The sequence below is a fragment of the Anabrus simplex genome, chromosome 1, assembly GCF_040414725.1.
Source record: "Anabrus simplex isolate iqAnaSimp1 chromosome 1, ASM4041472v1, whole genome shotgun sequence".
In the NCBI taxonomy this organism is placed as follows: Eukaryota; Metazoa; Arthropoda; class Insecta; order Orthoptera; family Tettigoniidae; genus Anabrus; species Anabrus simplex.
In genome coordinates this window covers 1,492,687,960-1,492,711,842 of record NC_090265.1, presented here as the reverse complement: position 1 = coordinate 1,492,711,842, position 23,883 = coordinate 1,492,687,960, and the positions used below count along the sequence as shown (strand labels likewise).

The 23,883-nt window shown below is 37.4% G+C and overlaps 1 protein-coding gene across 1 annotated transcript in view; it reads left to right on the top strand.

Moving 5' to 3' along the window:
* Positions 1 to 23,883, top strand: part of Cbp80 (Nuclear cap-binding protein subunit 1) — a 191,935-nt gene that overhangs the window by 21,385 nt on the left and 146,667 nt on the right. The window contains exons 4-5 of the mRNA XM_067137981.2: positions 6,469 to 6,648; positions 17,613 to 17,804. Coding sequence (XP_066994082.1) covers positions 6,469 to 6,648; positions 17,613 to 17,804 — 372 coding nt within the window. The remainder of the gene's footprint in view (positions 1 to 6,468; positions 6,649 to 17,612; positions 17,805 to 23,883) is intronic.

The window sequence follows — 23,883 nt, the reverse complement described above, 5'->3', positions numbered from 1 at the left end:
GAAAAGATGTTTGCCATACTGGGGGACTATGGAATTAAAGGTAGATTATTAAAATCAATCAAAGGCATTTATGTTGACAACTGGGCTTCAGTGAGAATTGATGGTAGAATGAGTTCTTGGTTCAGGGTACTTACAGGGGTTAGACAAGGCTGTAATCTTTCGTAGTTTACATGGATCATCTGCTGAAAGGTATAAAATGGTAGGGAGGGGTTCTGCTGGGTGGAAATGTAATAAGCAGTCTGGCCTATGCTGACTACTTGGTCTTAATGGCAGATTGTGCCGAAAGCCTGCAGTCTAATATATTGGAACTTGAAAATCGATGCAATGAGTATGATATGAAAATTACCCTTTCAAAGACTAAATTGATGTCGGTAGGTAAGAAACTGAACAGAATTGAATGTCAGATTGGTGATACAAAGCTAGAACAGGTCAATAATTTAGGTTGTGTGTTCTCCCAGGATGGTAATATAGTAAGTGAAATTGAATCAAGGTGTAGTAAAGCTAATGCAGTGAGCTCGCAGTTGCGATCAACAGTATTCTGTAAGAAGGAAGTCAGCTCCCAGACGAAACTATCTTTACCTCGGTCTGTTTTCAGACCAACTTTGCTTTACGGGAGCGAAAGCTGGGTGGACTCAGAATATCTTATTCATAAGTTAGAAGTAACAGACATGTAAGTATCAAGAATGATTGCTGGTACAAACAGGTGGGAACAATGGCAGGAGGGTACTCAGAATGAAGAGATAAAGGCTAATTTAGGAATGAACTCGATGGATGATGCTGTACGCATAAACCAGCTTCGGTGGTGGGGTCATGTGAGGCAAATGGAGGAGGATAGGTTACCTAGGAGAATAATGGACTCTGTTATGGAGGGTAAGAGAAGTAGTGGGAGACCAAGGCGACGATGGTTAGACTCAGTTTCCAATGATTTAAAGATAAGAGGTATAGAACTAAATGAGGCCACAGCACTAGTTGCAAACAGAGGATTGTGGTGACGTTTCGTAAATTCACAGAGGCTTGCAGACTGAATGCTGAAAGACATAACAGTCTATAATGATAATGTATGTATATATGTTAATTACCGGTAATTATTTTGGTACATTCATTTTCAGTAGGCATTCCCATATGTTCTCTCTTAACTCTATCATAAGCATTTTCCAAATCCAAAAATACAAAGATGATTTCCTTGTTCTTTTGTAATTTTTTTTCCATTATCATTCGCACTGTAAATATCAAGTCTATTGTTGATCTCTTTGGTCTAATGTCATATTGTTCTTCCTCTGTGTTTCTATTATATCCCTCAGTCTTTTGTCTTATCACTTTCTCCATTACTTTTAGCCCAGGTGATAATGGGGTTATACCTGTATAATTTTCACATTTCTTCCTATTTCCTTCTTTGAACAATGGTACAATGCTTCCATGTTGCCAATCTTCAGGTATCCTTTCAACCTTCCATATGGCGTTGATGGCTTGGAATTGCCACTGTAGTCCAATGCTTCCTGCTGCCTTAATCATATCAGCATTGAACTTGCCTCTTCCACTTGCTGTAACTTTTATCATTGCTTTCACTGCCCTTTCAAGTTCCAGCCATGTTATCGAGTTCTCTTCTTTTTCTCCATCCAGTATTTCCCTTTTCTTATCTCCTTCTTCCTCCAAGCAGTCATCCTCATAAAGTTTTTCAAAATACTTTGCCATCACCTTCTGAAGACCCTTTTCGTCATGTACAATGGATCCATCTTCTCTCTCTAATGCCTTGATTTTTTCTTGATTTATTCTTCTCGAATTTATTACTCTGTATAATATTTTGTGATTTCCTTGACTATCTTGCTCAATTTTGTTGGTAAACTCTCCCCAACATTTCTCCTTTTCTTCCTTGATACTCCTCTTTACTTGTAGCTTCTATCTTTTGTATTCCACATGTAACCTTTCTATCTTATTCTCATAACTCTGATACGTTTTTTTATTTTCCTTATCCATTTCTTTCTTCACCTTGTTCCTTTCATTTCTTTTTTATTTTGTCTGTCCATCACCATGTCTCCTTTCCCTGAAACCTTTGCTTTCGTTTTCCCACATACCTCAGTTGTTGCTTCCACAAATGTCTGTTTTAAATTGTCCCACTCTTCTTCTTCACTTCGTATTTCCATGTTAGGCAACTTCTTTTTTATCCAATGTTGGAATGCCATTCTTTTATCCTCCTCCTCGAATTCCCAAATCTTGATCTTTGGTTTCTTCTTCAGTATAATTTTAGGGATTTTTACTTGTTTTAATTCCACAGTTAATATAATCTATGACCACCTTCCATACTTTCACTGGGGATTATCTTTATATTCATAACTATTTTCCTATTCTCTGTCTGTTAATACAAAATCGATGAGTGTTCCATACTGTCCATGCCAACTATATCTGCTGATCTTATGGCTGTTCCTCTTCATAAACCATGTGTTCTTTATTATCAGGTTATTTCTGATACAAAAGTCCAACAATTTTCCTCCATCTTCATTTCTAACGCCATACCCATGTGGGCCCAAAACATTCTCATATCCTATTCTATCAGTTCCCACATGAGCATTTTGATCTCCCATTGTCATGATCCCATCTCCAACAATATGTGTTTCCAGTTCATTGAGGAAATTTTCTTTTTCTTCCACACTACATCCTGTCTGTGGAGCATTCACCTGTACTATCTTCAGTAGTTCCTTGTTTACATGTATGTGGATTATTTTAATTCTTTCATTTACATACTCAACTTTAGCTATTGGTTCAACATTCTGATTGACTATAAATCCCACTCCATTTCTTTTCTCTTTACCTTTCCATTTTACTTCACTTAATGCCAGGATGTCAAGTTTTCATCTCTCCATTAGGCCAATCAATTCATTTTCCTTCCCATTCATTGTTAAAATATATATTGTTCCAAATCGGGTTTTCTTCTCTGATCTAATACTTGCACGAACAGCATTACCATCATATTGTGAAACTGTAGCCAGAGACTTGTCAGTTCCATTTCCATTTTTAAACTTCCATCCAAGGCTTGTACTATAGTTGAAAGCAAACACAACTTCACTCATCTTTTGACCTGCTAAGCCTAACACATCGATGAGGATTTTCTTTCAGGGTTTACTCTCTTAGTCTTTGAAGATCCCTCTTCTCCACAAAGCAGAGGTTTCCTCTTCTAATTTTCCCCAGAGAGGATGGATTGCCTCATCTACCATCTTCACCTTTCCGAAGGTCTACTTCTCTGCCTAAGATGCTTTTAAGGTCTTCACTCGTAACCCTGGGCATGGGTTCCACGTTATACCCTGTAAGACTGGGTCCCCGCCTGAATTTAGCTCTCCTTCACATTGGCCTACTAATGTGGAGGATACCCACCCCCGCAACGTGGATGCGCCAGACAAGAATTACTCAAGTGGAGGATAGGGAAGGAGATCCTATCTCCCTTGAGCCGGGTTAATGGTTGTGTATGATGCCACAACCATCTTCTGTGGTAATAGGACCGAGCTCGATAGCTGCAGTCGCTTAAGTGCGACCAGTATCCAGTATTCGGGAGATAGTAGGTTCGAACCCCACTGTCGGCAGCCCTGAAGATGGTTTTCCGTGGTTTCCCATTTTCACACCAGGCAAATGCTGGGGCTGTACCTTAATTAAGGCCACGGCCGCTTCCTTCCCACTCCTAGCCCTTCCCTGTCCCATCGTCGCCGTAAGACCTATCTGTGTCGGTGCGACGTAAAGCAATTAGCACTGTGGTAATAGGAGTAAATATGTCTACGGATATCTTTTTACAGAAAATAAACTGATTCCGTAACTATCTTAGGCCTATTTTCATTCATTCCGGGAGTTTCAAATCTGGATGATCCCGCTTCTTGTTAATCTAGTATCAAAAATTTCATTTTTAAGGTCCATGTTCAATCAAGATTTACATTTGAAATTGTTAGGTATAAGGATCCGCCTATTCAATACAAGAAATAGTGATAATTATAAAGTCATCACATATTCATTTATTTGGGACCAGTTTCGGCAAAGTATTTTTGTTTCCATACATTAATTACGGTATTCCTGATGACTTTTGTGGCTTCAGCTGTCCTCTGAACCACTAAAGCAACAGGCAAGAGCGGTGCCGTGTTATGTTTTCCCCGCCCCAAATCCTACACTTTACACAACATTTCACAAGATTGGCTCCTGAGCACGACTGAAAGCCTTCTTTTTTCTTGCGAACTACATTCTTTGCATTGGGTATCGACATGATAAAATACCATATTTTTCAAATCTAGGATGACCCTGAATGATACACGACCCCCATTTTTTACTTCAAAAAAATTAAATCAGGCTTAAAAAGTGCCTTGTGAAATCATAATTTTATTTATAATGAATTTAAAATGTAATTTGAGAAAATAAACACATACAAGTATCATGTAAATTTTCATTAGAGATATGTGATACTGCCTTTGAAATTTCAGGGTATTAAAAGTTGGCCAAGTTTTACCTTCCAGCTGTAATAAATTTTAGAAAAATATCACAATTATACATGCTGTCACAACCATGGCTATAATTTCTAAACGACTTGTCTGATTTTGTTTAAAATAAGTGGATATGCAGTTCATATCATGCGGATGTTGCGTCTACATACAAAAGGCGGCATTCAAAGTAACAAAATTCCTAATTACCTTCTCATTGGAATGAAATTAGAATCAACAGGTGTCCATGACCACTCGGGTGAGCATTCACTTATATTACTGCATTATTTACATCACACTTATTTTCTTGCCGTGCATAATCATCATCACTAACACTTTCATTATCACTCAGATTATTCTCATCACTACTTTCACCTAATATGCATTCGAAAGCTGCATAAGATAAATACAGTCCATGCGAGGGCGCTGTCATGTTGTTTACAACGATCGGCGTTGATGAAACAAATCTTTTACGCCAACACAATGCCGCATTACAGTAGAAGATACTCCCCTGCATAGAATGATACCCTGTGCTGCGAGCCATGCTAAAAGTTCACATTGACAACCAACAGATGGCACACATATGTACATCTAAAACATTGCTAGCCTAGTCCGTACAGGTACACGTCAAACCGCTCCTGGCTAATGTATGGTAGGTCCGCACACGTCGAACCAGCTTGAGCGGTTAATGGCAGATTGTGCCGATAGCCTGCAGTCTAATATCTTGGAACTTGAAAATACGTGCATTGAGTATGGTATAAAAATTAGTGTTTCTAAGACTAAATTGATGTCAGTTGGTAAGAAATCCAAGAGAATTGAATGTTAGATTGGTGGTACAAAGCAGGAACAGTTAGATAATTTCAAGTATTAAGGATGTGTGTTCTCCCATCATGGTAATACAGTAAGTGAGAGGTAAAGTAAAACTAATGCAGTGAGCTCACAGTTACGATCAACAGTATTCTGTAAGAAGAAAGTCAGCTCCCGATCTAAACTATCTTTACATCGGTCTGTTTTCAGACCAACTTTGCCTTATGGGAGTGAAAGCTGGGTGGACTCAGGATATCTTATTCATAAGTTAGGGGTAACAGACATGAAAGTAGCAAGAACGATTGCTTGTACAAACAGATGGAAACAATGGCAGGAGGGTGCTCGAAATGAGGAGATAAATGCTAAGTTAGGAATGAACTCAATGGATTAGCTGTATGCATAAACTGGCTTCAGTGATGGGGTCATGTGACGCGAATGGTTGAGGATAGGTTACCTAAGATAATAATGGACTCTGTTATGGAGGGTATGAGAAGTAGAGGGAGACCAAGACGACGATGGTTAGACTCAGTTTCTAACGTTTTAAAGATAAGTGGTATAGAATTAAAGGAGGCCACAGCACTAGTTGCAAATAGAGGATAGTAGCGACGTTTAGTAAATTCACATAGGCTCACACACTGAACACTGAAAGGCACTGAAATGATGGTGGTTAGGTGGATGGGTATTTATAATAATATACTAATATGAATTTTATTGGGCTTTATTCATACACTGTTTCTATTTCCATAGTCACTACAATTTAGATCAGAATGTATTCAAATGATTGCTGTATTTATATCAGTTGGTTTTGAATAGGAGTATATCTGTACATCACTTGGTATTTGCAAAATTTCATTGATGTGGATTGCACAGTATGTATCATGATGTTTAGGCCAGCTTATGTGTGTGATAGAAGATAGTTAAATTTGTTTATGATTTGAAAAATGTATGTATATTACTTGTACATATTTTCTATGTGTTGTTTATAAAGTGTAAAATTTTGATTAGTGGAATCTGAGGATGTTCAGCTCTAATGCCTTAACATTTTCTTGAAGATGTAGAGATTGTCCTGGTCCTTATTTGTCTTTTTGTCCTTGTCTTCTTGTTCTGATGCTTCCTATTCTGTTACAGACCTGTCTTTGTGTTTACCTTATTAAGTGTCATTTTTTACTGAAAATATTGTGTACCAAGTACAAAAAAATTATTTCTTCCATAGTTTGTGGAATACATGGTCCGTAATTTCAAGGACTCCCTGAAGGCATGCAAATGGGATGCTGCACGTTACTCTCTTCGATTCTTGGCTGACTTGGTGAATTGTCATGTGATTGCTGCTGCATCATTATTACAGTTGTTGGATAATATGGTAGATGCAGCCAAAGAAGATGGTGTACCACAGGTAGAGAATAATTAGTATTACATTGTGCTCCTGCTCATATTTTTCTGCTATCAATTAACATCTGAAATATAATTGTGTAATATATCCAAAATCTTTTTGAAATGATGAACCTGACATTAGCTAATAAATTATTATCTTTATGCTTATGGGGGAAGCACATCTTCATTCTTTAATTTTTCCATTTATATATTTTCTTTTTATAGAATATGCAGTGAGTTTCTCTCATCAGTTGGCCAGCAGGCACGCCCAACTTATCTGCCTCCCATGACTTATCACTCCCCGCTCCGCAGCATAGAAACAAGGACAGAGCTTCGCTCACTTTATCCCAGCATGACATGAGAAAACAAATAAAATTTTAAAAATTATTAACTAAGAAATAAGAAAATAAGCTCATACCTTATGATAGGAGATGTTGGAAATGTTTTCTTCCTGCATTCACAGATTTCTGGCATCGTCTCAAGAAACTCCGATTCAAGTTTGTCTTCCGTAATTGAGGCTATTTCTCTTTGGATATGTTCCTCTAGTTCGTCCAATGTGTGAGGGCCCTTGCATACAATTCATTTTTTATTTTTTCGTAGCCCACCATGCTGTGCTCTTCAAAACAGCAGCTTCTTGTCCGAATTTTCTTAGGGATTTATTAGGTGTATGTTCTAAACTTTCTGCGATTTCATTTACCTTTCCTCTTTTAAGTACAATTTTTTAAACACTACACTCCTTATCAAGTAAAGGACCAGTTCCTCTCAATTTTTTTACGAGTTTCCGCACAGTATCTCTATGTGGAGGGCGTACACCTGGAATTTGTATTACAAATCACCTGTCGACTTCCCTGCAAGACTGTTTTCACATAATTATCATACATAATTATCCTTTCCTTCACCGTGTACACATGTGGAGGCATTATGGGTATTATACCCCAAAGTAACACTTCACAACTCGAGAACACTTGGAGTGACAGACCAACACTTAATACACTTTCTAAGCACGAACCTGAACTGTGAAGTGAGGGCATTCCCGTGCTGTTGCTGCGCTGTGTAACAGGAAGTGATGTGTCAACGGGAGGCAGATAAGCTGGACACACTTGCCAGCGAACCAATGAGAGAAACTTGCTGTACTTTACTTGGTAGTTGTTGTTGTAGCAACATAGACGTTGCACCCTCTCATTCTCGCTTAACTCCGCTGTTCTCCACTCAGCATTGCTGGATGACCATTTTACATTGCTGCAAATATAATTACTACTCTTCTCCCTGCTCTGATGGATGATCATTTTATATGGCTGCCAGTGTAATAAGTGCATAGTACACTAACCGCAGAGTGGACACGCAATAGGATGCCTGTTTGGAGAAGTAAAGACAGCACGTGACAGTGTTGTTACTGCTCCGTTTACACTTTCCCCTTTAAATTTGTATAAAAATTCATTATCTCCACTGCTTCAAAATGTTTACTTGCACATATTCACTTTGTACATCCTATTCTGCCATGTGTGTTGCTTATTATGGTTTTCTTCATAGTTCATAAACTATTGAAAATAAGTGCATAAAATTTTGTGTTGTAATGTTTTAGGCACAGGAATGTGATAAGAATAAAATATAAATAATTTAACTTGTGCAAAAATTAGAAATATTGATAATTTTGAGGAAGAATCCCGTAACACCGGCCTGCGAAAAAAAAAAATTTTCTCCGGTGAAATGTTGAAGAGATGATTTATCCTAATTTAGGTGTGCTGATTTCAAATATGTAAACAGTTTTTGCCTATCACGTACAGTTTTTTTGCTATTTGAAATCCAAATTTGACATATTGTAATTTCGACAGAAAACACAATAATGGAGAATATATGTAATTTTAATGGGACATGTGCGCCTTTTTATTAAATTTTTCAGTCGCATTAATGTGTACCGGCAGCTATACCTTTCTTCTTTAACCCGACAAAATTAAACTTTCTTCCGCTGATATATTCTTGACTAGGATGAAAATCTCCTTCCCACGATTCACTGTTGGTGTCAAATAAGTTTCTGGCTAGCTGCACGATACCTCTCAGGGATAAATATTATTCATAAAAAAAATGTTTCTTACGTGTGTTCGACTGGGAAACCGGTTATCCCTTTCTCTAGTACATCCGAAAAATCTGTTTTTTTAAATGCAATTAAAAATCAACTCTCAAGTTCATCCAACTGTCATCTTCCAAGAATTCAACTTAAACTAATCTTCTATAATAATGAAATAAAATAGCAATAATAATAATTTAAATTCTTGAGTTCTAGTTTTATTTATGAGCATCAAGTAACTTAGGATGATTAATTTATCGTAACGTTCAATTACATGCTTCATAATCTCATTCGAAAAATTAATAAAATCCTTGACCAAAGTCAAATCATCATCTGACTAAAAGAAAATGCTGTACTTATTAACAGAAATGTCAAAATAGCAAAATATCAGACAACATATTTCTCAATTATCCTGAATAACAATATTGTCGAATGTCAAAAATGCTTGATTATATATTTTTTTATAACCTTTGATTCTTAATTTCATATTATTTCATTAATTTCATTCGTAACGTAAGCAGAATAAGAAAAGTTCCAGTTATCATAGCTTCCAATGGCTATTTTTAGAATATATGCCAACAAATAAATATATTCTTATATAAGAAATATCTATTATTGGATGTATATATCCGCAATCTTTCCTGAAAATTATGCAGGAATTCTCTAACATAGCGTAGTCATTTATATAAATAGGTCATACATCTACCAAGGTCAAATTCTTTTTTAAATTCTATCACCTAATCGCGAAAAATTTTAAGAAATACCGTAGATGAAATTTTTTTTTTAAAATGGTAGTAACACAAAATTATGAAGATACATTCTCCAATCAATTATAGCTTCAACATAAATCAGTTAAAACTCCATACAACATGTGAAATTCTCCCAGAAAATACCAAGACTATACCTTGGTATCATTTATTTTGAAATAATCTTTTGATGACCGTACAACGTTATTAGCCTGCAAATTCCATAAACATATATCACCTTATATATATCACATCTACCCAACATTATACGCCTCTACGTAATTCACAACGCTATCAGGACAGCTATAACCTAGCATCAGAATTATGTCGCGAAATTACCATGAATTACCCATAAGTAAATATCTTTCATCATATTCTTGTTGTAAACAACCTAATTCCACATCGATTGTATCAACAAATATACCAATCTTAATATTCACAACTTTAATCTCATCATTTCGTCGCATTATATTCTCAACCACATATAAAAATATCAATTAATCCTTTCTTTGTAGCGTATACTTCGATATTTCACTATCACATTACAATGATGCTGCTTTATGGGTCTGATTAATATTTAAAACACAAGTAATTACACTCGACATGTCAAAGAAATGAATATATAAAGGTAATATTTACTTACTTTTGGTGACAATTTGACATTGAACCAAGTCTCAATTTCCTTTAAGAAGATCTATTTCCATTTCTCAAATCAACTAGATAAGTTCACATTATGTATAGTACATTTCTTTAGTAATAAGTCGAAGAAATATTTCAAAGTTCTCCACTAATTGAATATTATCTTCACTATATGTGAATGAACACTTACGTAATCGAGGACTACCTAAATCCATTGTGTTAAAACAACTTTATGCATTCTTTCGCGAAGACACTACACATTGAAATCATTTCTCGAAGATATAAATATCGACCTTCTTTATAATAACACCACAATTATCAACACACTACAATTTTAAGTTAAATGTGGATAATCTACATATTATTTACATGGAACTTAGCTTATTTTGCCCGCGTTACTGGACTGGGATTGTTTCATCTGGCTCATCGTCCCCAAGTCATGACTGTGTCATCTCCGATCAGTGGTTATCAGTCTCGGGTTTGCCAAGTCAGCTGGCTGGTCTCCATCAGACGTCAATCCCATTCTTCGGCTTAGTTACTCATCATGATGCTGCCGTAAATTTGCATTAGAAACAGATTTAACAACATCATTTGTTTCACAACTCAACTATAATGAATTATCTGGATTCTTATTTCTATTATCCAAGCAGATTATTACACCGTAGACAATATTATTTCCAATTATATGACGTATAAAGTTCTTTAAATGACTTCTAGTTTGACGTGAATATACTTTAAACTAACGATATCTAATTTTCTGCTTTAAGTAATCCTTGTTAATTTCCGATTTAATCTTCGGCTTCCGACAATTAAACTTTTTCTTCTCCTCTCAGTTGTTGCGCTTGATAATCCCGTTATGTATACGAGAATTGGCGTAATATTTCTACGTTATTATACGTTGTTTCAATCTTTCGTGAAATCTTCTTTCATAAACAAGTTCCTTTTTCTTTGCGTGTCAATCCTCGCATGCAACATCGTTCTGCTGCTCAACGTAAAAAATATAATTGTTCACTTTACCGATTTAACAATTTAACAGATCTGCATTTTTTTTCCTTAATCACGGCCAAATGGATTCTGTATGTCTGAACATTTTACTTCCTGACCATGGCTTACTTGATTCGTTATGTCTGTATATCCTTTCGACATATTCCGTATATCTATATTTTCTTATAACACATTTTTCTACTGCATGATCTCTGTCATTATACCGCAATGCATGGCAAAACTTGGTATTGTGAAATCTCGTTTTAACGTTATCAGGGCAATGAAATGGTACACATGATCAAATTGCAATGAATATACAAAAAAGTAACATGCTCATTGCTAAAATGTATGAATCTCACTAAAAGAACACTATTGTTTGCTACACTTTGATGTGAATGAACACTGTGTTGATTTGCGTTTGTGTTACTTAGTAGTGTTATCTTGCACTAGACACCAACAGTAATCTGACATCATGGAGACGTCCCATTGCCCCTGATACCTTCGTTCCATTTCTTTTAGGTCCTGATGGAACGGCTCGCCATGTTCCTCGCTGAATTCTCCTAAATTTGCAGGAAAATAATCCAGATGACTGTGCAGGAAATGTAATTTTAAGCTCATGCGGCAGCCCAATTTCTGGAAGTTGTACAGCATGGGGTCCACAATCTGGTGGTAGTTGACATCTTCAACATTACCCAGGAATTTGCTACAAACATCCTTGAATGATTCCCATGCCTGAAGCTGTGCTTCGTTCATCATCGTCCTGAATGTCGGATCCTTCATGAGCTTCCGAATTTGGGGGCCGTAAAAAAACACCTTCCTCAATTTTGGCATCCGACAGTCCTGGGAATTTCTGTCAGAGGTACCAGAAGCAGGGACTGCCTCTATCCAAACTCCTCAAGTACTGCTTCATAATTCCCAATTTAATATGTAAAGGGGGCAATAACACACTTTGAGGATCAATTAATGGACGATTTACAATGTTTTTTCTCCAGGCATAAACTGTTTGCTCTTGGACCACTCAAACACTAACCAGTGACGATCCCTGTCCCAAGAGTCTTACTCATACAGAAAACACTGGAACTTTGTATATCCTCCTTGCTGCCCTAATATGATACCGCACACTTTTAAATCACAGCACAGGAACTATCTGTGTACATTGTGATAGTTTTCATTAAGAGATCTTGAATGGGTGACTGGCACTGAAGCAAGTTTATTTCCATTGTGCAGAAGAACGGCCTTGAGACTTCTTTTACTGATATTAATAAATAGACACCAGTCCATTGCTTGGTAAATAGTTCCGAGACGGCGAATCAAGCCCAATTTCTGCAACAATATGAATTTGTCCCAGGAAGTAAGAAATTTCTCTTTTTTAATCTTTATCCTAAAAGTTCACTCTTTCCTTTACTGAGGTGTAGGTCACGCACCAAATCATTTAAGTCACACTGATAATAAAGACGTGGAGTTTTATCCTCAACATCTGGTACAAAAGTATCACCATCCTCCACACTTGAAGATGACGACACACTCTTTGGTAACTGTATTGGTGGTTTTGGGACAAGAATGTCGGGTCCATGTCTTACGAGGGTTATTGCAGATGGAAGGCAGGGATACACAATGTTCTTTTTGTTTTTCATATCGAACCCTGACACTCTACATACTCAAAAATAACATTCGTTTACATTATTTCTTTGTTCCCGCCGAGCCATTGGGATTCTAAATGGCATTGACAGCAACAACGCATTGTACCATTGATGCAGGTTTTCTACACATGTTTTACATTCACTATGGGGTTCAAAATTCTTGTCCTTATCACCTAACTTCATGTTAAAATATGCCAAGTACAGGCTCTTTATAAATGGCATAATATTTCGCTTTTAGCCTTCAATTGTATACTGGCTACATATATAACAGAAAGAGTTGGGATTGTTCACACATTTTTGCCTCCAAACATCACTGCCACTTGCTATTTTAACTCACTTATTCACTCAATTGACTTCAAGTGCACATTGTAACTTGTAGACAAAGGCGTGACACATATTCTCAGATTCTCCTCTCAGACTAAGAAAATGGAAATAACAGATGGAGAAAAAGAAGAGAACCAAATAACGTGGTTGGAACTTGAAAGGGCAGTGAAAGCAATGACCAAAGGTAAAGCAAGTGGAAAAGACGAATTCAATGCTGATATGATTAAGGCAGCAGGAAGCATTGGACTACAGTGGGTATACCGAGCCCTCAGTGCGATATGGAAGGATACCTGAAGATTGGCAACAAGGAAGCATTGTGCAACGCGGGCCCCGACATGAATAAGAATGGCGTTACGCTGACAACGCCATAGGGTAACGTGCACGACAATGAAAGAAGGACAAAACAATAATACAATACAGCACTTAACATGAGTAACTTACCATACATCAGTGGAAGCAAGAATGCGTTGTGAGCCCATCCCATTAAAAAAAAAGAGGCTAAGATCCCCGGGAAACGCTGAGTCAGGCATCCAAAAAGTTAACACTAGTTTTCAAAGGAATAAAGTTATAATTAAGATAAAATATTACATGAAATGAAAATTTTAAAAATCTATTTTGGTAAATAAATGGATATTTGAAAATCTTTCAGTTTCATTGTAAAATAAAAGAAAAATTTTAAAATATAAGTAAACAGATCTGTAATAATATAATAAAATCTTTGCAAAATGAACCAATAAATCAATGAAATTTAAATAAACATAGTCGTTTAAAAAAATATATTATTTTGATTACTAAACAAACTATTCAAGGAGCTCCTTAAACTAATGTAAACTTTTACCCATTCAAATCCTTTCATTTTTTTAATTATTAAATCAGATTTTGGAAACATAAAATGAGGGACAAATAGTAGGCTGAGTAACTGTGAGTGGCTTAGGACAATCTTAAGTGAAGGAATCACACACCAGAAATATGGTTCGAAACATAGTTCCATAAATTATCACACAAAATTAACGTACTCAAAATATTTAACACATAACCAGCCCAATATTATAAAAACAAAGATCAGACACAAACAATTAAAACTAAAATCCCCCAAAAATTCCAACGGATTAGAAAAGGAACAAATTTAAAACCCAGTCCAGTAACCCAAGGCGTCAACACACACGGAGAGTCAAACACGATCTTCCATCAAAATCAAAACTGACACAAGAACTTGACCAAACAGGTACATGAAACACACTCCAAACATATAATCCATTTGGTCACTGACGACTCGTATCCATGTCGCTATACTATCTTCATCTGACTGACCAACTGTGGCCTTGCTCTCCAAATGACTATCCATCGACCAAGGTTCCATCCAATTGACTGTTCACCATCCGACTCACTGAGAGTCCACCTCCATCTGACTGGTTCGACTAAAGCTCAGTATCCAACTGAACTGCCGCTATAGGATACTCCTCTATATATAGACACTAGTTGTCACACCCATGTCATCTCTAAAGGAGTAAATGACATCACTCCCAGCCAGCTCCAAAGTGTTACAGGCTGTGATGAAATAGCCTCAGGCAAAGTAGGAACTCCCTGAATGATCGCATGCTGCTAAATGCACACAATGACAGAGCAATGACTAAACAGTTACTGTAACAGTATTGCACCATATGTTGTAATGTTTTAAAAGTAGTTTCACAAATATTATATACATATCTGATATTAAGCAGCAACTCTCACTCTACATTAATGCTAACACACATACATAATAAATTAAATAATAATAAATTAAATACAATGAAGCAAACAATAATTAATCAGTACATTGGAAAATCAGATTATAGAATTGAATCAAATAATATTATTAATAATAATGATGATGAAAATTGTATAGGTAAAATAATAATAATAATAATAATAATAATACAAATAATGATAATACAAATAAAATAATAATACAGATTAATGCTTGTAATGGGATTTGAACCGTTACAATATAATTTATATGTTATCTCAGTTCAATACAGACCAACAACATGAAGTTCATTACCCTTGATGTTACAATATCTACATTAACCATACGTGTTTCTGCCAATTTTAGAGTCATCTTGAATGGAAATTAAATCTTAGAACATAAGTTACAGTAAAACGCTATTTCTGAATAAACTAATTAATATGTGGCATATTAAAATCTTGCAGTAGTGTCCTGATGACATATTATTGACACATTTAAAATCTCTGTCTTGATATGTGAATCTATTGTCTTCTATAATATAAGACTTCATTCCCACTGAAGATGACTCTAAAATTGTTGGTTAATGTAGATATGTCATCTTTATAGACGTAGTGTATTACAATGAATTGAATAGGAGGATTTTTTACATTTAAATTGATGTAATTTTAACAACTGCTATCGACCACATTATTTACGTATTTATTACAAAAACATGTTCTCTTTCATTTCTAATTTTCTTTACGGAATAGCGGTTACAGTTACTATGATACAGAAAAAGGCCCTGGTTCAAATCTACAAATGACTACTCATGCATAAAATCAGCTCAACTTATCTGGAATATCCTGTCTACCTTAGCTCCCCATTCAGGCTGCCATTGGTGATTTAGCACATTATTGTGCTACAGGCTGTCTGGCTGGAAGTCTCCTTATTCGGTCTTCCAATCTCCATTTTCTGATGCCTTCTGCTTCTAGTCTGCTAGGCGCCTCCTGCGACTCGTGGTGAATTAAAACGCCGTTCTCTTCACCGCTAACTCCGCCATAGCCAGTCCCGAGCCCAGTTGAGAAAGGATGAGGTACTCTGGGTACACCCTGTAGAGATCTAAATTGACAACAGTATGAGGAGGGAGTGGTGACAAACACCAAATCATGAAGTAATCAGAATGCGGGTAGAGACGCTAAAGGGGCAGACCCCCACTGTGCTTTGGGGACTGTAGGCCTATAACCCACATCTCTGAGAAAACATTATTACTGAAACTGCAACAAAGAGAAACTGGATGGAAAAATAGATGATGAGGGAGGACAGAGCTGTTTGCCTGGAGACAGAACCAATGGAGGACTTTTGTTGCAGCCCTTTGCTCAGAAAGGGGACACAGGTTATAAGTCAAGTAAGTCAAAGTCTCTTCAACGCTAGTATTTTGTACTCGTGTACTACGTGATGTAACCCTTGGCTAGGATACCAATGACAGTATCCACTATCTCAGCAGTTAGTCCGGCCAGATATAGTGGATACCCAGTCTCATGCAAGACCTTCTTAGCGGTCTCCCAACTCTTCCTGCACTTTAATTTGTTTCACTGCTTGACCCTGTCTATCAAGACAGTTACTGATACTGTAAATTGCTCAGGTGAGCTCATCTAAGCACTTGCTAACTTTGACTAAACACTTCATATAAATTTGCCTTTGTCTCTGATATTGATTCTGAATATACGCATTAATCGCTTGCCGATCTGATACTGTCGTGAGCGGTTACCGGCACGCCTACAGTTTTTCCCCGAGAAGCAACAGCTCCTCCTCTGTGAACAACAAGCGACCCCATTAACGGTCATTCGAATAAATTGGAAATTCACAGAACAGGTACAGTTATACGGTTTAGAGGGCTCATGACACTAAGTAAATATATCTAAGATCTACCACAGTTCCAGATATGCAGGAATTAGTTCTTAGGCTGAAATATGGGCTTGTATTTACATGATTCCAGGCCTGTCTTTCTCATATTTCTCTTCGCATTGGTGGTAATATATGATTCACCTGACACTATCTAGTAGTTTTGTCTCACTTCCACAAACATCTTTCTCTGTCTGTACGTTAGCGTACCCAAGCTCCTACGGGGCTTACATAAGTAATAACAAAACACTGTGCTCTGTTGGGTTGACATAACTATGAACATGGGCATCTGGCACTCCTACATTCAAATCTCTGCATTAGCTCGTAAATATATGATCAATGTTAGATTTTATTAATTGGACTGTGATATGATATGATTCAGTATCTTCAATTATTTTACTTTATCTCTAAAATACATATCATGGTAATCAAATTTAAATATGAGGCTCTCCTTTTAGCAGCCTTAGGTTATTTATATATATATTTGTTTATTTTGGCATCATTGACAAGCAAGTAAATCTGCAGGCTGTGGGTTTCACGTGCATTTCAGGGCATTACCCCTTTTAGGAAGTCTCCTGCTTGAAAAGGGATTTTCTGTTTTTAGAGTTCCCTTGAAAAACTTCTAAACTGAGTTTTACTGGTGTATCTGCTTCTCTGATTATGTTCATGTTGTGTTAGTTCCATAATGTGACTTTTTAATTTAGCCTTAGACATAAGTTATGAACAATTTTGAGAATCCTAGATTTAATATTTTTCTGATTTGACAGGGGTAGACTCAGAGATAACCTAGAAATAACCAGAGATAACCTGTCTCATGCAACAGAACTTTGCCAAATACAGTTAGATAGGTCAGTTTTGTTGGTATTTGACATCTTAATAGTTCTAAGCCTTAGCTATGTGAATTGAAGTGAGAGCAGTGTGTCAGACAAAGTAATATTGATGTAATACTTCCCCTGTTTTCATGATCTGATTTTCTTGTAGGTTCGTAAAGACTGGTATGTCTTTGCTGTGTTGTCAACTCTCCCATGGGTTGGCAGAGAACTTTATGAGAAGAAAGAGCAGGCACTAGAGCACTTGCTGGTTTCTATTGAAGTATTTCTGGGGAAACGAAGCAAGAAACATCATGCTGCCTTGAGAGTGTGGGCTTCTGATACACCTCACCCTCAAGAAGAAGTAAGTTGATTTTATTGGTCATTTTAACCTACTTCTTGCTAAATGCTCAAAGCTAACCACATAGATTGTTGCTTTTTATGAGGCATGTTATTAAAGTAGGTATGATTGTTAGTGGATCATACATATTGACAAATGATGGAAACCTGAATTTTATCAAGGAATAATTAGAATATGCCTTTTTTAATATGGCAATCCATTTTGGAGTGCATTGTAAGTTTTGCTCATGAAAACTGAAGAAAGAAAAAAAAAATAGCATTGGCATGCACTGAACCCCCATCTACAGCATTTCACACTTGTATTTTCACTTTATTCGTTAGAATAAGTCAATAGTCAAGTTTAAAAAACTGTGAACAGCTAAGTCAAGTTGTTTCAATGATCCACTCTGCCAAAACCAGCTTTCTGCTGTGAGCTGGGTTTCCTGGCAGGCATGAAAGATAGCTTCCATAGCAAAATGTAAGTTACAGAGTTGACACGTATGTTTTAAGTCACTTTCCTTTTGTGTGCAGGGTTGTCTGCTGTGGGCCTAAAGCACAACCTGAACATAATATATTTATATGACTAGGATGCTAATTCATGGTGTGATACACATTCAGTTTCAAACTTATATGTTAACCCATTCCCTGCTGATGGTACTTTAAAGTACAAAGGTCTAATATAACACCAGGAATGTAACTCAGGTTTTGAAGTCTGATGGCACTTGTTAGTACTGCTTCTCTAGAGTTCCTACAGTAGCCAGAAGACAGCATGTGTGTTGTGCAAGCCTAGTTTTTTATTCCGTGAAGGTTTGAACACAGCTGTGTATCTTGATTACAGTTGATTATAAGACAACAGATTCACATGTTGTGTGCAAATGAATGTCCATATCGCCTCATACATGCCCAGCATATTTTTTCTTGGTTGTTAAAAGTCCAGAGATTAGTTGTGTACAGTATTATAGCATTTATAGTTGACAGTTGATCATCTCCAGATACAAATTGTAGTCTGGTACTTAGAAGTACCGACAGGTTGTTATTCTAAAATATTTAAAATTGAAAACCATCTATTCATGCTTTGCATTTATATATGCAATTTAGGTTTCGTTTAATTATATGAGGAGGTTGACAGATTGCCTTTGTGGATTGGGTAATATATATTTAAAAGAATAGAGGAGATTAAATTCCTTTGTGTATTAATCGATGAGCAAAACTGAAGGCAACAGGAACACCAAGCTAGAATTAGGAATGCAAGTAAGGCATTTTACTATATGAGCCTTATATCAGGAATGTTTTCACTATTGCTCAGTTAGCACCACCCAGTAGGCACGTGTAGGGCAATTAGAGGTTAAACCTACGGATGTGAGCAATGCTACCTCCATTTAAATAATCGTTTGGCGAACGTGAAACTGAATGTTAGTTCGGAGGGAGAATTCTTCATCATAACTGGAATGCAAAAATGATTATCTACAATACAATCATTCGACCAGTACTTCTGTATGGTTCCGAGACAAGGAGTATAACCAAGAAAGAGCAGCAGCAGTTGCAAGTTTTTGAGAATAAAGTTTATAGAAAAATATTTGGCCCATGGTTTGATCCTCTCTCTCAACAACACACTATAATGGGTGTAATAGAATCCAACAGACTGCGCTGGACTGGATATGTGCTGAGGATGCAGGATAACAGAGCACTGGTAGATTTATACAAGGGATCTCTTGATGGGAGAAGACCTTCAGAAAGACCCCAAAGCACCTGGAAGAAGGAGATCAACAAGGTTTGCCAGACCCTCCAAATTGATATCTGGGAAGAGTGGGCTCAAGATTGAAAAGGGTGAAAGAGGATTGTGAGATCAGCACGGGAACTTCATGTCCCTCAGAAGTCTACGGAGTGAGTGAGTACCGGTATATCAGCATCAGTGTTCTCCCAGTTAATGAGTTCTGAGAAGAACTGTTTCTATTATTTCGTCGAAAATATGTCATTGCCAGGAGATCCTGTGGATAGTCTGGCAGCCTGTTTTCACTATTGCTCAGTTAGCACCACCCAGGAGCCACGTGTAGGGCAATTAGAGGTTAAATCTACGGACGTGAGCAACGCTACCTCCATTTAAATAATCGTTTGGCGAACGTGAAACTGAATGTTAGTTTCAGAGGGAGAATTCTTCATCATAACTGGAACCCGAAATACCTTGATGTCATCTTGCATCGTACACTATCCTTCAATCAACACCTCCTGAACTTAGCACAAAGCTTGAAGTCTCGAAATAACTTCCTTCATAAACTGTGTGGAACTACCTGGGGATCTTGAGCAACCACTTTGCGATCTTCAGCCTTGGGTTTGGTGTATTCAAGTGCTGAGTATTGTGCACCTGTTTGGATGAACAGTCATCATACAAGGCTTGTTGACACCCAGCTTAATACCACAATGCGCATCATATCTGGCGCAATCATATCTACTCCAGCTCATTGGCTTCCACTGCTAACTGGTATAATGCCACCTGATCTACGCCGATCTAATGCCCTTATGCAGGAATTCCATAAGATCTCGAGTAATCCTAGTCTACCCGTCAATAGTGACCTGCCACTTCTGAATCTAATAGACTAAAATCACGCCATCCAACTCTGCGTGATGCTGCTAACATAGATGCTAAGGATTTTAAATCTCCTGATGAGTGGGAAAGTAGATGGGAAGCGGCAACGGATGTGCGCCTTCATACCTTCTTCTCAGGTCCCAGACTGGATCACACCTACCACGCAAGACCTGGACTGCCCTGAATAGAATCAGAACAGGACATGGCCGGTGCTGAGCCGCTCTCCATAAGTGGAAAAAGCTACCTAATCCAGACTGTGACTGCAGAGCTCCACACCAGACTATTCCTCATATCGTCAGGGAATGTAAGATTCGAGCCTATCACGGTGATGAAAATGACTTCCTGCTGGTATCTCCAGATGCTGTACGTTGGATTGAAAAACTTGATATTCAATTGTGAAGCAAAAATTACTTTGTTTCTCAGCTGTAAATATATATATATTTATTGCTGATATTGTCTGTATAAGCCATATGCTAAATAATAATAAATAATAGTGTTCTCTCCAGAAATTGTTGTCAGCTGGGTGGCAGGAATGAGTAGCCGGGCGGGGAATACTACTTAAAAAGTTAATAACTTATAATAAAATTTCAACCTTTTCCCCTCAGGCTATTAACAATGATATTAAGACAGGTAAATATCAAATGCAAATAAATGGACTGTTTTAGTGTTATCACGAAGAAGACATAACAGAGTATTTTGAACTTCTCATCTTGTACTGCTCGTTCATGATCACTCGGTTGCTGTAGAGAGCCAGACGGGCTTGTTACATCCCGTAGAATTGAGTGCTCGCATGTGATTCGATGCTAATCCAGACACCGCTCCCGCACGACACTACGTGATAAGCTGAACATTAAATTCTGGTGTAACCCATGCAATTATTCTGACAATAATGAAGATTTTTCATTTAAGTAAACTGTTTTACAACATTTACATTTTGATTTGGAACACACATTGACTCAAATATGTATTAATATGTCGTGAACTGAGCGAGTTGGCCGTGCGGTTTCAAGCATGAAGCTGTGGCTTGCATTTGGGAGATAATGGCTGCGAACCCCACTGCCAGCAGCCGAAAATGGCTTTCTGTGGTTACCCATTTTCCGATGTAACTTGTGCAATTATGCTGACAATAATGAAGATTTTTCAATTTAAATAAACAGTTTTACAACATTTACATGTTAATTTGGAACACACATTGACTCAAATATGTAGTAATATGTCGTGAATCGAGCGAGTTGGCCGTCCGGTTACGAGCATGAAGCTGTGGCTTGCATTCGGGAGGTAGTGGCTTCGCACCCCACTTCCGGCAGCCGAAAATGGCTTTCTGTGGTTACCCATTTTCACACCAGGTAAATGCTGGGGCTGTACCTTAATTAAGGCTCCTAGGCCTTTCCTATCCCATCATCGCCAAAAGATCTATCTGTCTCAGTGTGACGTAAAGCAACTTGAAATATTATGTAACTGCACATGTCTAGGTTATAACATCCAGGTGGTCAGTGAAAACGGCTGGGCAGTGTGCCCACGTAAAGCAACTTGAAATATTATGTAACTGCACATGTCTAGGTTATAACAGCCAGGTGGTCAGTGAAAACGGCTGGGCAGTGTGCCCATTAGAAAGGTCCTAGGGAGAGCACTGAGCAATAGTGTGTTGTGAAAATTGTCATCCACAGAAAGCCATCTTCAGGGCTGCTGACTGCGTGGTTTGAACCTACTATCTCACAAAAGCAAACTAACAGTTACTTGACCTGAAATGCGTAGCCATCTTGCTTGGTACTAAAAAGATATCCAGCTAAATAATGATAAAAATGAGGTTGTTTGTCTATCCCTTAGTCCCATTTCTTGCTATTGGGCCGGGGATGAAGGGAGATTAATTCATATGGCATATTTTTATGTCCGATTGGCCTTCCTTATTCCATCCACAGTTTAGGAGCGCTAATGAAGATTAAGTGGATGATAAAAATAAATGTTTCTTGTTTTAGGTCTTACAATACATTTATGGGTTTCGGAGATGCTGGAACTTTGTCCCACAGGAGTTTTTTATGTGCCAGTAAATTTACAGATATGGCCCTAACATATTCGCGCACCTTCAGATATACCACGGACTGAGCCAGGATCGAACCTGCGAACTTGGGCCCAGAAAGCCAGCGTCAGTGTTGTTAGATTCTTACCTACAGGCCTGACGGTACTTCTAAGTACCAAGAGTATTTTGCTCTATAATGTCTTATTTTTTAAACTTTCTGAGTTCAAAAACTGTTGTCACTTATTATTTTTTAAACTTTCTGAGTTCAAAAACTGTTGTCACTTATTCATGATAACTAACACAACCTACCAAATATGTTTGATATACAGTATTAGGATTATCATTAATTTGTAGTGGTTGATTAATTGTAGTTTGAGGTTGATCTTAACTCTCCAGAAACTTAGGTGTCAAGTACTTGATTCCTTCTCTTTGTATTGAACTCATACTCACATTGAATTATGCCAGTGTTTTGGTATAGCACTACATACTGTAGGGTATAACATTTAGTGTAGATTCATTTAATGCTCTCTAATCCTGCGGTGCTTTTTAGCCGGACATACATAGAGGAGACCAACTCCAATGGTCATACTCCAGCATACAACCTGGCCGAGCAACACACACTTCAAGCAGGACAACCCGATATCGACACTCCCACTACTCAACACCAACTACAGTTTACCTCTCTTCCATCAACCCAGCGATAAGGAAAAACTTCTACAAATCACATAATATCTCTGTACTAGCTTATTCCAATATTCCATGTTTATCACAAGTGGGACACCGTTTGAAATTATGCCACAAGTTTGGCGCGCTGAGGCCTTGCAAACTGTTTGGAAACCCACTTCATTTTCAGGCACCAAAATCTTGCACGACTCTCTATATTTAATTTGCTTGTTTTACAAAGATTTTCCACTTCTTTTTTTTTAACAGAACATCAGCAGTCCAACATAGAGTTCTCACAACATGCAAAAAATGACTCCCCGACATTAACAAATACTCACAGTATGCTGACAATGTAATACGTGATTCTGGCAGTACAAAACAATACCTTACCTATAACTAGCCGTTAATATTAACATAAACACAAGAACTGGCTTGACGTGGGCTTGAGATTTTGTCCCATTACAAAGCGTTGGTGGCAGGAGGCTCGCAGTGATGTTGCACATGAATAACCTGCGCACACCACTCCATCCAATGAGATCGTTGCTCAAGACTAGCAACTCTTAATTGCTTGTACATTCTTGCAAAACTGAGTGCCGCTATTATATGCTAGAATATTCAGCTGTCAGCTTAAATTCAAAAAACTTTTGCATATATTTTTCTTACGTACATTCGATCCATGTGGGTAAATTGTGGCCGAGGACAAATATTTTTTTTAGATTGATCTGATAAAATGATAGTTCGAGAAACGATAGATGTGGGAGAATTTAACATTGGTTTATATGTTACATTTTCGGGACCGAATAAATTGAACAGTGGATACTGGAAAATAACAGTTTCAGG